Below are 16,777 nucleotides of genomic sequence, written 5' to 3' on the forward strand. Positions count from 1 at the left end.
AATTACTTCTAAATGAAATGAGGGAAAGAAACAGAAGAAGGAAATAGTAAATGTACTAGTATACAAATAAATATACACAAAACAAGAAAATATGCAAAGCTACTACCAAACACATTTCTTTAACTTTTCAAGAGGCCATACCTGTTATCTATGACACTTAACCACTCCATATTCTCATACCCAGAAAATATGAAGAATATAGTTTCATAGTTATAAATGTCATGTTTTTTAAATCTCAAAATAACCAAGCAGTTGTTTCCTCCCTTTGGACTTAGGATAGAATTCACTTTGTCCCTGGTGTCACAGACACTTTCAGTACTTCTGGTTGGTCCTGTCTTGAGACTATTGTTTTGTTGTAACTCTACTGAATTGAATTAAATCAGTTATTTTCTGGTATTCAACAATTTTGTGAAAAATTTGTCCAAATAAAGATACTGGTTTTGTCCAACGTGAGATTGTAGGTTTAATTTTATTACAGTACCTTACCTTGTCATTTAAATTTTAAGGAGTTTAAGTAAATATGCTAATTTGAACATTTACTTTAGATTTTATTTTCTTGTATTTTTTAGGACAACATCAAAAATAAATGGTGTAGAATATGTTCCTTTCATGGCTATTGACCTGAGAGAACGTTTTGCCTTTCCAATGCCTTTCTGGTAAGTAAGCACTATAGCAATTTTTACTTCCAATATTTTACTTTTTCAGTACTTTTTCCATATTCTGAAGTGTAAATTTATAGTTTTGAATTTAAATTTGTGGTTTAAAAATTTGATTGGAAGAGAAGTGTGGTTATGGGAAGGAGATAGGGGCAGCACAGCAATACCTTTATTACTCTTTTGTCTCCTTTTGCGTAACATTATACTCAGTGCCAAGCACAATTCCTAGCACAAAGTAAGTACTCAGGAAGTATTTGTTGAATTGGTGTTTGATCACAACAAAAATGCAAGTCTAAAAGAACTGAATGGAAAAGTGGAATAGAATGACAATATTGTTTACTAAGAAGATACAATTCAAAAAAGAGTTAATTATGGAAGTGTTAACACAGCCTTCTAGGATAGTGGCAGCTTATGTCAAGAGCCTTAAAAATATTGTTTGGTTCAATCCCAGCTTCTGGTCATCCTAAGGAAATAATTTCGTTAAAGATGTTTATGTATAGCCCTAACCGGTTTGGCTCAGCGGATAGAGCGTCGGCCTGTGGACTCAAGGGTCCCAGGTTCGATTCCGGCCAAGGGCATGTACCTTAGTTGTAGGCACATACCCAGTAGGGAGTGTGCGGGAGGCAGCTGATGGATATTTCTCTCTCATCGATGTTTCTAACTCTCTATCCCTCTCCCTTCCTCTCTGTAAAAAAAATCAATAAAATATATTAAAAAAAAAAGATGTTTATGTATATAAGAGCATTCATCAAAACATTTCATAGCAAAAAGTTATTGAAACAAATATTTAACAATATGGGAGTGATTAAATAATGGTACATTCATTTTATATTAAGTACTAGAGGCCCATTGCACGAAGAGGTTCGTGCGATAGGCCTTCCTTCCCCTGGCTGCCGGCACCAGTTTTCCGCCGCACCCAGGACCCAGGCCTTTGCTCCAACCACAGCAGAGACGCCAAGCCTCGAGGCTTCTCCGCTCCGACTGCAGCGGAGAAGCCAAGCCTCTTTAGTTGTCTTCAGTCTTCAGTGGTCTTCAGTATTCGCTCGGGTGGAGCCTTCAGTCTTCGCTCTGAGCCTGCATATGCAAATTAACCGCCATCTGTGTTGGGTTAATTTGCATGCTCATCCTGATTGGCTGGTGGGCATAGCGGAGTGACACCAATTTGCATGTTTCTCTTTTATTAGTGTATATTATGGTTCCCATAAAAAAATAAGTCCTTGAAAAATGTAGGAAAAATGCTTGCAATCTAGTAAAAAGAAAACTAGAAAAATATACATAACATTCAATTTTTTAAACTTTCATATATTTATGCATCTATAGAAAATGATATAAAGATTATACATCAGAATGTTTAGTTTTTATTTATAGGTAGCAAAATTGTGTGAGTTAACTTTTTAAAATATTTTTATTTTAAAAAAAATTTCTGCAATGCACATATCAGAAAACAGAATTGAATGCTTATTATATACAGAAAATATAAAAGGTCTTAAAAAGAACAAAAGAACTGCTTTCTCATTTTTGGTGTTTTGCTGTTCTTGGATGGGCAGAAGTTAGATATTTCAAAGCCAGTAAGTTATCAACCTAATTTCCTCACTCAGGCAGCCGATGCTAATACTTGATTGGAATCTAAGAAAATCTTATATCTGAGAGGCTTTATAGCATTGAATTTGAGGGCACAGATTCCAGAGCCAAGTTCAGTTTCATGCCCTATGTGATGCTTCACAATTTTTTAAGCTGCCTTAGATTTTAAAACAATATTCGAATCCACCTCATACCATAACAGTAATGATTAAATGAGTTAATAAAATATAAACCACTTAAGAATGGTGCTTGAATTTAAATTTGTAGTTTAAAAATTTGATTGGAAGAGAAGTGTGGCTATGGGAAGGAGGTAGGGCAGCACAGCAATACCTCTGTTACTCTTTTGTCTCCTTTCGTATAGCATTACACACAGTGCCAAGCACAGTTCCTGGCACAAAGTAAGTACTCAGGAATCCTATCTAATAAAAGTAATATGCAAATTAAGCATCACTCTGCGACAAAGATGGCGGTGCCCATAGCGGCTGGGCAGGACCCTGGCGGCATCACCCCAGCAATGTGAGCCCAGCAGGCAAGCAGGGCGCAGGCAGCACCCAGCAGTGCCTGCTGGGCGGTGGTGGTGGCGGCGACCAGAGAGCAGGCAATCAGGGCCGCAGGCAGCACCCAGCAGGGCCTGCTGGGCATCGCCATGACAACTGGGGAGCAGGGTGCAGGCAGCACCCAGCAGGGCCTGCTTGCCCATCCCCGTGGTGTGGAGCAGGCAGGCCCAGCAGAGAGCAGAGAACCATGGGGTGGGCCCAAGCCATCCGTAGCACATCCCCTGAGGGCTCCCGAATTGGAGAGGGTGCAGGTCAGGCTGTGGGACCTCCCTGCCCACCCCCACCCCCTTGTGCACAAATTTTGTGCACTGGGCCTCTAGTATCCTATATAAAGGGGTAATATGCAAATTGACCCTAACAGCAGAACAACTGGAAATGACTGGTCTCCATGACAGACACTGACCACCAGGGGGCAGATGCTCAATGCAGGAGCTGCCCCCTGGTGGTCAGTGCGCTCCCACAGGGGGAGCTCTGCTCAGCCACAAGCCAGGCTGATGGCTGCCAGCACAGTGGTGATGGCGGAAGCCTCTCCCGCCTCCTCAGCAGCACTAAGGATGTCTGACTGCAGTTTAGGCCTGCTCCCCACTGGCAAGTGGACATCCCTGAGGGCTCCGGGCTGCCAAAGGAATGTCTGACTGCCAGCTTGGGCCTGATCCCCCCAGGGAGTGGGCCTAAGCCAGCAGGTGGACATCCCCCGAGGGGACCCAGACTGCGAGAGGGCACAGGCCAGGCTGAGGGGGCCCCCCCCCCACAGTGCACAAATTTGTGTGCACCAGGCCTCTAGTATAATATAATCCTTATTATATAGTGTAGTCCTTATTTTATAGTAAGTGCTATATAATAATGATTAACTGTTAGAAAAAGAATTATTGCATTAAGTACTAAATTATATTACACAGTTTGGCTGTTCATTTCAAATACTTTACAAATGTTTATACCCGTTTGACCAGTAATTTCACTCTAGAAAACTAATTCTAAAAAGGATTTACAAATGTCACAAGATTTGTATAAAAGATTATTCACCGTCTATAATAATAAAAGCATAATATGCTAATTAGACCAGATGTCCTTCCTGACGAAGCCAGGGCTGCGAGGGAAACCCAGGTCCCTGGTGCCTGCCGGAGGCTGGAGGGAAGCCCGGGTCCCAGGTGCCAGAGGGAAGCCAGTGCTGGCAGCCAGGGGAAGGAAGGCGTACTCTTACATGAATTACTCTAATTGTGAAAATGTGAGTCAGTTATTCTAGTATATTTGTGTGTTTTTTAGTGTGAGGTTTCTTTTTTTTAATACTTACTGAGGATATTTTTTCCAATGATTTTCTTTTTCTAAGAGAGTGGAAGGGAGGGTAGAGACAGAGAGAAACATTGATGTGAGAGAGAAACATCAATTGGTTGCTTCCCGCACGTGCCCCAACCTGAGTAGAGCCTGCAACCGAGGTTCGTGCCCTTCATCGGAATTGAACCCACGACCCTTCAGTCTGCTGGCCGATGCTCTAACCACTGAGAAACCTGGCTAGGGCTAAGTTTTCTTTTATTAATTTTTCCTAAACTTGTCTCATGTTTACTGAATGTTTTTCTTAGTGTAAGAACACAACCTGGCATTTTAATAAACCAGTTTGGATAATGCAGTCAGATAAATGCTTCTCTGCTCATAAGTCATCAACTATCACACACTCTCTGGCCTGGCCTCCATGTAATTTCAAATGCTGTTAAAGCCTATCTAAACAGAAAGCAAGCAGACCACATCATCTTATTTCTACTTTAGACTTTAAACTTCAAATTCACCTCCACACACACACACACACAAATATTGTTTAGGAGGAAAGGCAATTAAGGACTGAGTCAGTTGCATAAGAATTGGCTTAATTCCGCAGCTAGTACTCTTTTTAAAAAAATATATATTTTAATTGTTTTTTTACAGAGAGGAAGGGAGAGTTAGAAACATCCATGAGAGAGAAACATCGATCAGCTGCCTCCTGCACACCTCCTAGTGGGAATATGCCCACAACCACGGTACATGCCCTTGACCGGAATTGAACCTGGGATCTTTCAGTCCGTCTGCAGGCTGATGCTCTATCCACTGAGCCAAACCTGTTAGGGTGCAGCCAGTACTCTTAACTATTGGCCTCATTCACTGGCAGGCCAGCTGGAACTCTTTTTTTTTTTTTAAATATATTTGTATTGATTTCAAAGAGGAAGAGAGAAAGAAACATCAATGGTGAGAGAGGATCATTGATCGGCTGCCTCCAGCACACCCCCCCACTGGGGATCAAGCCCACAACCCTGGCATGTGCCCTTGACTAGAATGGAACCCGGACCCTTCAGTCTGCAGGCTGACGCTCTTCACTAAGCCAAACCAGCTAGGGCCCAAGAAATCTTTTGAAACCCAAAGATTTGTTGCCCTTGCTCTAGAAGAAGTTTGAGGAAAGATAATTTTTATTTAGTACTCTATATCAATTTTAGATAAATAATGCACTATATTTTGCCAACACATGGTGAATAGAGGGTAATGGAGGAGAATGGTGGATTTGGCACCATAGACCTGAATTCAAGCACCAGTTCTGGCCTGGCCAGTATGGCTCAGTTGTTGAGTGTCAACCTATGAACCAGGAGGTCACAGTTCAGGAGGCAGCCCATCGATGATTCTCTCTCATCATTATGTCTCTCTCTCCCTCTCCCCCATCCCTCCCTCCTTCCCTCCCTTCCTCTCTCTGAAATAAATAAAAACATTTTAAAAATAGAAAAAGCCAGTTCTGCTATTGCTTAGCTGTTTGGCCAGGGCAAGTTGTTTAATCATTTTAAGCCTTTTCCAAAAATACTTGCTGTAATAGAATTGTTTTTGAGGATTCAATAAGTAATGTATGTAAAGTACTTTAGCATAATGCCTGCCATATGGTTATTATTCAGTAATTAGATACTCTCATTGTTAGCCTTGCAGAAAAGAGTTTGTCAAGACCCAAAAGATCTGTAGTTTCCTAGGTCGTTTTTAATGAATCAGATTATATTGTTGTTAGTGGCTTCATTTTATCAAAACTGAATTTATTGAATATAAACCATATCTTTAAAATAAGCATAAATGCATTTAAATTGCACTTCTGTTTGCAGGTATCTGTGTTTTGTTTTGTTTAATAGGGGTGGATAATCAGATTGACTGGATTCATGGTTAAGTGTAAAGAGCCCGATTTAACCAGAGAATTATTTTAGGATGACGTAAATATAGCTAGGAGCACTATACAAAAAAAATTAGGAAATTTTAATTTTGGTTTTGAATCATTGTTTAAGATTAATTTTATTATTGTTGTTTTTTAATTTTTATTATTACCTCAGTGATAGATTGGGCAAGCTACCATTATCACCTAAACAAAAAGCTATGTTTTCCAAATGGGTACGCCCAGAAGACCTCAGCAACAATCCTACAATGATTTATACTGTGTCCAGTTTCAGCATAAAACAGGTATATGTTTTGTATAATTTTATATGAAAGCTAGCATTTTAAAGTAATTTGGATATAGATTTGACTTTTTTCTTACGTTTTTATTACATATTCAGATGCATGAGTATATTTGGAAAAATTATTCTGCACACTTTGATTTAGACATACTGAGATAATAAAAGTGTGAATAACTATTTTGAGCAGTCACAGAGTTTTATATAGACCCTATTTATGGACACATGCTTGCAGATGAGAAAGTTGAGAATATGAATTTTACCGTTGATAAGATAATAGAAAAGACAGAAATTGGGCTTACTTAAAACACTTCAATGTTGAAACAACAATATGGCTTTATTGCAAACTTTAAGTTTTGCAATGAAATCACAGGCATCTTCCACATTAGTATAAAATAATGATCCTGAAATACTATGATTCAAGAATCTATTATATACATTCTAGAGGTCCGGTGCACGAAATTCATGCATGGGTAGGGTCCGTAGGCCTGACTGGTAATCAGGGCCAATCAGGGCCTTCCTTTGTTCTGCGCTGCCCCCTGGTGGTCACTGCCTGTCATAGCGAACAATCGAACTCCCGAGGGGACAATTTGCACATTAGCCTTTTATTATATAGGATTCATCTTTAGAGGTCATAAACCAACTTTTTAAATGCCTTTAATTTTTTGTCCACATTAAAAGTATGATTCACTTGGTAAAAATGGTGAAGGGATTAAGAAAACACACACACACACATACACAACACAACAGACATAGACAACAGTATGGTGATTACAAGAGGGGAAGGGGAGTGGGGAAAGTTGGAGAGAGTAAAGGGGATATAGATGGTGATGGGAGGAGACTTAGCTTGGGGTATTGAACACACAATACAATATACAGGTGATGTATTACAGAATTGTACCCCCGAAATCTATATAATTTTATTAACCGATGTCACCCCAATACAATTTAAAAATAAAGTAACATTGTAGAAAGAAAAACAGTGGGCATGCCTTTATTTATGCAAGGAATGCATCATCCATATTTAATTATTCTAAATTCATTGAAATAGTTTATTTGGTTTTTCAAGGATTTATTTGAACAAAATTTGAGTTGGCAGTATGGCATTTCTATTTATTTCCTACTCAAGCAGTAAAGATATTTAGTATAAAAAGTCAGGTGCTAGGTGCAATGCTTAAATATTGTGGAAATGTTGATACGTGGATGAATGAAATATACTAATGAATTCTTATTAACAGACAATAGTATCAGATTGTTCCTTTGTTGCATCACTGGCTATTAGTGCAGCTTATGAAAGACGATTTAATAAGAAGTTGATTACCAGGTAAAAATTTATATTTGTTTCTTTAGCCCTTTTCATGTAATTGTCTTAAATAGAAATTTAAAATGTAGACCTTTTTGGCTTAGAAAGTAACAAGAGTGTATCACTCAGAATATTATGGCCCTTATGTGTTAAGCAGATGATTTGTGAATGTGAACAAGTTTGCTAAAACAGTGTAAGAATGTATGTGCATGTAGTTAATATATGAAGAATAAATATGTCTTGAAATAAATGAAATTGGTCAAAGTAAAATTAAGTCATGTTTATAATTTCACTCGCAGTCCAGGTCCCTCAGCCCAGATTGCATGAGGGCACAGGCCAGGCTGAGGGACTCCACTGGGGCATAATGAGGGCCAGAGAGGAATGCGGGAGGTTGGCCAGCTGGGGAGGGACAGCAGGAGGGCTCCAGAGCGTGTCCGGCCCATCTCGTCTCGCTCAGTCCCCATCAGCTGGACCCCAGCAGCAAGCTAACCTACCAGTCGGAGCATCTGCTCCCCTGGTGGTCAGTGTACATCATAACGACCGGTCAACCAGTCAACTATCTGCCCCCTAGTGGTCAGTGCACGTCATAGTAAGCAGTTGAGCAGCCTTAGCATATCATTAGCATATTACACTTTGATTAGTTGAATGGATGACCGGACACTTAGTATGTTAGGCTTTTATTATATAGGATTGTACTGTATGATAGCCACTAGCCACGTGGATATTGAATACTTAAAATAGCTAGTCTGAATTGAGATGGGCTGTGAATGTACAATAAAATGAGTCAGATTTTGAAAACTTAGCACACAAAAATATATGAAATAGGCAAAATATTTTAAATTTTTATATTGTAAAATTATATTTTGGAGATGTTGAGTTAAGTGAAATATATTAAAATTACTCTTTAACATTTAATATAAAATATATGTAATATGAAATAACATTTCTTTTGACTGAAACTGCTTTAGAATGTACAGAAATGTTACTGAAATTTTGGGGGGGTATTTTTTAAATTTTTATTTGCTTAAAATTATTTATTATAAAAATTAAGCTTCAGAATTTTTTCAATACAACTTTTCCTGAGTAGTTTTTGTGTGTTAAATCCTGAAAGTATAAAGGTGAATTAGATACAGACCTTAGTTTCAAGCTATTTGCCATCTTGGATAAGCATCATACATATAAATAATGTGTGAAAGAAAATTGATACTGATTGTTTTTACAAGTATCTTATTGGATAATTTTGTATAACTTTTATCAGTGTTGTTTTAATTTTATCTCTATCAGAGTTGTAGTTTGTTGCCTTAGTTGTGGTTAATTGAAATGCTCTTTACTTCTTGGGGTCAATAGTAGATTATTTTATTTGGCTTAAAATATGTCCTCTTAATAGAAAATTTATTAGAGTATATAATTTAACACTGAGCATTTTCATGAATATTTTGAAATTTATGCCCTGCTGTATGATCTCATAATGTACTTTATTCATTTATTTACATTAAAAAAAAGCACTTTGATTAGGGGGAACTTTTTTTCTAGGCCTACTATAGAAAAATATTCTCGTGTTTATTTTTATCAAATTGCCAAGACAGTAGCACATGTCTATAATATTCTGCATAGTAGTTACGTTGAATATTAATGTTGGTATTTCAATATTTATTTTCTTTACAAAAGCATAATTTACCCTCAGAATAAGGATGGTGAGCCAGAGTATAATCCATGTGGAAAGTATATGGTAAAACTTCACCTCAATGGTGTCCCAAGAAAGGTGAATAATATGTCTGTCCACTCCTATCTCTTCTCTCTCTCTCTCTCTGTCTCTCCCTCCCCCTTCCCTACATTTAAATATTGAATAGGATCATTAAGAAATGTTACTTTTATAAACATTTTAAAAACATGTAAGCATTTTAACATTTCATTGACTTTGAATCTGATATGCATACTGCTATCAGTAACAAATGTTAATAATTTTAAAAAAATAATCATGTCAAGAATAAAGTTTTTTTTTTTAATGGTTTTGGGAAATTTATAGAAAGTTCCAAAAAGTAATTATTTTAGATACAGTGTACATTTCTAGAATCCCTAATAATTTTGATGGTAGATTCATAGTATTTAGCATCTAATTAGCTAAAGGTTATTATCTCACAGGGAGATTAGTGTGAACTTGAATTAAAACATCATATAACATTTTTATTTTTATTTATTTATTTTTTTTAATATATTTCTTTATTGATTTCAGAGAGGAAGGGAGGAGAGAGATAGAATCATCAATGATAAGAGAGAATCATTGATTGGCTACCTCCTGCACGCCCCCTACTGGGGATCAAGCCTGCAACCCAGGCATGTGCCCTTGGCCGGAATCGAACCTGGGACCCTTCAATCCGCAGGCTGACGCTCTATCCACTGAGCCAAGCCGGGCAGGGCCATATAACATTTTTAAATTGATCAGATTCTAGAAATAGGAAACTGTCATTACCTTTAATAATAGGTATACCATGCTTTTTACTTTATCAGTATGAAAGCTGCTTTTTTTTAATAGAAAAGATTTTAAGATATTTTATACCAACTAAGGAAAGTACTGTTATCTTTCCCCAGGTGATAATTGATGACCAGTTACCTGTTGATCATAAGGGAGAATTGCTTTGTTCTTATTCTAACAACAAAAGTGAATTATGGGTTTCTCTCATTGAAAAAGCATATATGAAAGTCATGGGAGGATATGATTTCCCAGGATCCAATTCAGTAAGTAATATGATGATCCAAATACAGACTTACATTATCTTATATAACTATTTCAAATTTGAATGATTATAGATGCTATTTTGTTTAAAGGAAGTGAAAACAGATAACCTCTGAATCATGTTGATCAGTCACTTTACTATGGGAGTATCTATTTTCTTTTATAAGGTTAACACATTGTACAGTAAGTCCTCACTTAATGTCTTCCATAGGTTCTGCAACTTTAAGCAAAATGACATGTAACAATACCAATTTTACTATAGTCTAATTTATATAAATGAGAATTAAGTTCCTACAGCATCTCATCAACAGTAAAATAAAATGGTATTCAAGGGACTGCTGAATAGATTGAATATTGAGGAAAGCCTAAATGTAGGTGTCTGCTGTTATGTTGGGATCTAGGAGCACTTTAATACAGTGTACATTTCCAAAAAGCCTCTTCAGATCAAAGGAGTGTGTCATATTGTCATGGTTCTATATATTTTTGTGATTTGTAAACTCAGATTCAAGGAGTTTTTGTTTGTTAATTTTTCCCAACCTTAACACAACCTGTAAAATCGAGGTATGTGCCAATGTCCTTTAATTCTATGAGGTAAATTACTGGGCTTACACCAGAAATTAGATTAGCATGACTTTCAGCCTTAACACGAATCATATTTTTAGAAAATGTATTTAACCTTTCTTAGCCTCTTTCCCTCTAGAATAATGCCCAACTCTCAGAGCTGTAAAGATTAAATGATAATATATGTGCATATCACTCGTCATGCTACCTGGATAATTTTGTTGCCTTCCTACCCAGCCTCCTTCATTCTTCGGGTGCTTATAATGCTAGTCAAAGAATGTATAGGTCATAGGTAAATGCAATAGTACATTAAAATTTTCTTCCCCACCTACATGCTCAATTGCCCTGTCCTTCAAATATTCTTAGTTTATCTGTCTAATTCATTGCCTGGTAATCTACCCAATGCAACTTAGAGAATGAGAATATATGTAAAACATTAGAAAAGTAACTATGCTATTGTAAGAACTCATTAAATGGTAATTGACTATCATCATTAAAGCAGGTTTTTTTCTGTTATGTGTTTGGGGTTTTCATATTTATTCAGAGAAAGCAGTGAAGATTTTAGGAAAAAGATTGTAAGCTTGTGCTTAAATCCAGGTAGGAATGTGAGTTCTAAGAAGTTTATTACTGATAGGAAAAAAAACACACATTAACTTTGGTTTATTCCTGTCAAAATCATTATATCAAATCAGTAAGATTTAACAACTACCCTGGGGATGTATTTAGAGCTTGAAAAAAAGGTCGACAGTCCTGAAATGTGTTTAATGTTGCAGAATATTGATCTTCATGCACTGACTGGGTGGATACCAGAAAGGATTGCTATGCATTCAGATAGCCAGACTTTCAGTAAGGATAATTCTTTCCGAATGCTTTATCAAAGGTAAACATTTCTCTTTCTCTCTCTCCCTCTCTCTCTTCATAGTAAAAGGTTGTTTTGAAACTTCATACCTTATTTAGAATAGATATTACAAAGACTGCCCTTTTCCATTATTAGGGAAATTGTGTTTTTAGTCGGCTTCACTTAATGTACTTGCTACAACCAGCCCTCAATTATACTCACTGATAGATACACAGTTAACCTGGGTTATAGATAGTCTAAAACATTTGAATCTGGAATATCTTAATATGGGAAAATTTTTTACTTCCTTAGTACTTACCAATTTGAGGGAAGGTGGGAAAAGAGAAGTCTGAGAACATAAAGAGGAAGTTAACTGAAGCCTTAAATGATATGTAGGGGAGGGAGTGGCTGTTGCTCTTCAGTTCATTTCATAGAATCTAGAGCAGCGGATAGATACAGCCCCCTTTACTTCAAAACGCATTGGTAACATATAGGGACTGGAAAACTATAAATAATACACATTCATTAGTGAAACTAAAAAACTCAATGATTGATAATGCATATTACTTTGGAAGAAGTGCATTTGGCATTTTATATCTTCATCTTTATTTGTAAGTCATTTGAAAATTTAGCATTTGTTTCTTTCCTTCATTGATAGCTTTCTATCTGAGAATTAAGTTGTCTAAAACTGGGTGGGGTGGGGGATGTGATAATTTATCTCATAAATTAGACTGTGAAATGGAAATGTAATTCTTGTTAAAGTCCTTCAAAGGGTGTTGGGATTAGCTTATTTTTTAAAAGATTTTAAATTTGTGGAAATTTTCATGGGAACCATTAGACAAAAGGAAAGATGATGTGATCTGAGATTATAAATGTTTTTCCTTTAATCTTTGTCTATTGGGGTGATTCCAGGTTTCACAAAGGGGATGTCCTCATCACTGCATCAACTGGAATGATGACTGAAGCTGAAGGAGAAAAGTGGGGTCTGGTTCCCACACATGCATATGCTGTTTTGGATATTAGAGAGTTCAAGGTTTTACCTTAAATATTTTTCTATTTCTTGTTTGTTAATAAGACATTACAAGGATCCCAAATAATATATTGGACTTTAGAATACTGACAAATCAAGGTTTAGGCAAAGTTTTAAAAGCATATCACCTATTACATTAAACAACTTGATCTGTCATTGGGAATTATAAAAAGATGGGCAATGTAATGACAGTGACAACATAGATATTGGTGACAGCAGAAATACTATATACCTCTTTCTCTTTTCCATGCAAGTAGAAGAGTTGAGGTTTATACACGCCCCCAAGGTTTGGGGCAGCACATTGGTGTTGGCGTCAGTCAGTATTAGACTCTAGAGCAGCAGTCGCCAACCGGTGGTCCGTGAGGTCCGAAAGGTTGGCGACCACTGCTCTAGAGCATAGTAGACATTCGGTACATACTTGAGAAAGGATACCAAAAATAAGATACCTGTGATGAAGAAACATGCCAGTGGGTTTGCAAGTGTTTCTTTCTCTTCCTGGTAGCTGTTGTATGCTTTCAGACCTCTCAGACCCTTTCTCTGTGCTCAGGTGTTGAAATGGTTGACTTCATTATTTTTCAGATTATTGATTATTTTTAACTGAAAAATGGATCTGTCCTATAGATTAGAAAATACAAAGGTTTTTAAGGAAGGATTTTTTTTCCTAATGACTTGGTACCTAAGCTGTCTAGTCACTGGGAAGTTTAACAGTGTCTTTCAATTTCCCCTGCTTAAATTTATAGAAAGAATCAGTGATCAATCAACAATAACCGCTGTGTATCAATAAGACTGATTTTCTTAGTGGCCTGTGGAATTACATGAATTATGAAGGCTACAACATTTAAAAATTTATAGTTTCAAGGCTTTCTAAATCAGCCAGTTTTTGTAGAATTGTCTTCCTTTAAACATGACATAAAAATTGACTACTTAAAGAAAAAAAATAAGAATTTATATGAATTGAATAAACTGAGAGGTTTGTTTATGGCAAATTACATTCTAAAACAAACACAAGCAAAATATTGGGAATAAAAGTCGCTATTAATATGTGTATATATATTGTTAGAACATTTTTTGAGGTAGGTATAATAGGTGACCAATATTGAGGTAGTGGCACAAGATTTAAATTTTAGATAATGAAACAGGCAATATGAAAGTAAGTTTGAGTTTGAGGAAAATTTCTGAGGTGTAATTTACTTTGAATAATAAAACTGTTCTGAATGATCAAAGGAAACTAAACAAATAACATGTTTATGAGAATAATAGGCACCTCTGGTCTGACTTGAAAATAAAACATTTCAAAATCCCTGATTGCCAGTAAAATAAGAATTTTAAATAGCCTTTTAAGTTAAAAATCACACAGCATCAATTCTTCATGGCAGTTATTCTGTAAAGATTGAGGCTCTTTAGAACATGTGTAGATGGAGTAACCTGTGGCCTGGTGACAGGTTTCTTCACTCTTTTCTTCGCTGCTTCAGTCTTCACAGAGATAATCAGTAAAGGAAGAAGCTAAAGAGGATCTGAAAGGAAAGAGTTCAAAGGGATCAGAGAGGGCCTTCCAGGAAATGGAAATGACATGAACAAATGCCTTTAGAGGTGAAATTGAATAAGAATTATTTATGGGATTCTGAGAGGAAAGACTAGACTAGACAAAGATATGTGGGGTATGAAAATGGTGGGGCCAGTGTAGAGTAGGCTCTGAAAGAACAGGAAATACTTGATGCTCTAAGGCAGCACTGCCTGCAATGAAAATGTTCTCTGCTGTGCCATTCTTTAGCTACTAGCTACATGTGGTTCTTGAATACTTAAAATGTGGCTAGTGTGACTAGGAACTGATTTTTAAATTCTATTTAATTTCATTTTAAGTAGTCACTACCATATGAACTGCATAGCTCTAGGGATAGGGAGCCAGTTGCAGTTCTTGATCAGATGTGTGGCATGTGAAAGTGTTAAAGAATATTAATTTCAAATTTATTTGAAGAAAATTGATACGTATTCAAAATGCATCCTCCCTTAGAGAATGATAAAATTTATGAAAATATGATAAAAACTGTTTTGCAACTTTATGTTATCTCCTGGTTTTGTTTTGTTTTTTGTTTTCATTTTAATAGGGGCTGCGATTTATCCAGTTGAAAAATCCCTGGAGTCATTTACGTTGGAAAGGACGATATAGTGAAAATGATGTAAAAAACTGGACCCCAGAGTTGCAAAAATATTTAAACTTCGATCCTAGAACAGCTCAAAAAATAGACAATGGTAAATACATCTCTTTGTAATTTTAATACTATTTGATCTCTAAATAACATGCTTTAATAATGTGAAATGTGTTTAACTGACAAGTCATTTATCATTAAGATATTTTTAGATTAATAAAGATATCTAATTTTTAGGAATATTTTGGATCTCGTGGGATGATCTCTGCCAATATTATGATGTGATTTATTTGAGTTGGAATCCAGGTCTTTTTAAAGAATCAACATGTATTCACAGGTAACTTCTTTGCATATTTCAGAATATGCTTTAAAGTAGTCTTCACATTTTTTATTTAAAATAAAATGATTAATTTAGGAAGACTAGTATTCTCTCTTTTTGTCATTCCCCAAAATGACTATCATGTAATAGTTACTTTCTTTATATATGCTTCTTAGTCATGCCAGAAACTATAAAAACTAAACCTGATAACTTAATTATATCTGAAACACAACACTTCATTATTTCCTTCTTTGTTGACTTGATCTTTTAGTACTTGGGATGCTAAGCAAGGACCTGTGAAAGATGCCTATAGCCTGGCCAACAATCCCCAGTACAAGTTGGAGGTGCAGTGTCCACAAGGGGGCGCTGCAGTTTGGGTTTTGCTTAGTAGACACATAACAGACAAGGTACTGATACCCTTCTTATGATATTCCATATAGAAACTCCTTTAAAAATGGACTGTTGTGAACAAAATATGTAATTTAATCATCAGCCTGTTTTATTTATATGGGTGGCTTGAAAATGGTATTTTCTTAGATAAATGAATATTTTCCTCTAAGGAAATTTATCGTTTGTAATCATACTCTTAGAAGTTTTATTCAGCCGAAACCGGTTTGGCTCAGTGGATAGAGCGTCGGCCTGCGGACTGAAAGGTCCCAGGTTCGATTCCGGTCAAGGGCATGTACCTGGGTTGCGGGCATATCCCCAGTAGGAGACGTGCAGGAGGCAGCTGATCGATGATTCTCTCTCATCGATGTTTCTAACTCTCTATCTCTCTCCCTTCCTCTCTGTAAAATATCAATAAAATATATTTAAAAAAAAAAAAGAAGTTTTATTCAAAGATCGTCTCTGAAGAGCCCTAGCCAAGAGCCCTAGCTGGTTTGGCTCAGTGGATAGAGTGTCAGCCTGCTGACTGAAAGGTCCCAGGTTTGATTCTGGTCAAGGGCACATGCCCGGATCCCCTGTAGGAGGTGTGCAGCTCGATCCCCTGTAGGAGGTGTGCAGTCAGCTGATCGATCAGTGGTTCTCTCTCATCATTGATGAATCTCTCTCTCTCTCTCCCCCTCCCCCCCCCCCTCTCTCTCTCTCTCTCTGAAATCAATAAAAATGTATCTTTTAAAAAAAATCATCTCTGAAGAAAAACATGAGGGAGTTTATGCTGTTAGTGAGGATTTTCGTGTTGATTATATATGCTTTGGGTCTTTAAAATATTAAATTAAAATGTGTTATACGGGGAGTTGGAAATTTGAATCATTAGGCCTGATTCTGTAAAGGGTAACCATATTTTAGTAGCTTTAGAGTCTTTTTTAATATATTTTTGTCATACAATATGGTCAGTCTATTGGAATGACAATTTAATCCAGAAAAATAATTATTTTAATCGCACAAAGTAGCTGAAATAAATTCTTTTAAAATTAGAGTTTTTCTCTTTTTTCCCCCCCATTAAGAGCCTTGAGCCCATTTCCTTAACCATATTGGATTCTTTGTGCTTTTAGGATGATTTTGCAAATAATCGAGAATTTATCACAATGGTTGTATACAAGACTGATGGAAAAAAGGTGTATTATCCAGGTATGTTTAGTAGGCAAACATTCAAACAAACATTAA

The 16,777-nt window shown here is 36.5% G+C and overlaps 1 protein-coding gene across 3 annotated transcripts in view; it reads left to right on the forward strand.

Annotated features, from left to right (window-relative positions):
* Window positions 1–16,777, forward strand: part of CAPN7 (calpain 7) — a 44,513-nt gene that overhangs the window by 12,778 nt on the left and 14,958 nt on the right. For 2 of the 3 annotated variants that reach the window (XR_013996767.1, XM_081105480.1), the window contains exons 6-15: window positions 570–656; window positions 6,118–6,244; window positions 7,476–7,561; window positions 9,209–9,302; window positions 10,130–10,276; window positions 11,609–11,715; window positions 12,586–12,706; window positions 14,809–14,953; window positions 15,088–15,187; window positions 15,441–15,576. Coding sequence is in view for 2 of the 3 variants with exons in the window: in XM_081105480.1 (XP_080961606.1) it covers window positions 570–656; window positions 6,118–6,244; window positions 7,476–7,561; window positions 9,209–9,302; window positions 10,130–10,276; window positions 11,609–11,715; window positions 12,586–12,706; window positions 14,809–14,953; window positions 15,088–15,187; window positions 15,441–15,576 (1,150 nt within the window). In the remaining variant the exon portion in view is untranslated. Of the gene's footprint in view, window positions 1–569; window positions 657–6,117; window positions 6,245–7,475; window positions 7,562–9,208; window positions 9,303–10,129; window positions 10,277–11,608; window positions 11,716–12,585; window positions 12,707–14,808; window positions 14,954–15,087; window positions 15,188–15,440; window positions 15,577–16,665; window positions 16,742–16,777 lie in introns of all 3 variants that reach the window. The other variant, XM_081105479.1, reaches the window with a different exon arrangement.

Source organism: Myotis nattereri (genome assembly GCF_964212035.1).
Source record: "Myotis nattereri genome assembly, chromosome: 14".
NCBI lineage: Eukaryota > Metazoa > Chordata > Mammalia > Chiroptera > Vespertilionidae > Myotis > Myotis nattereri.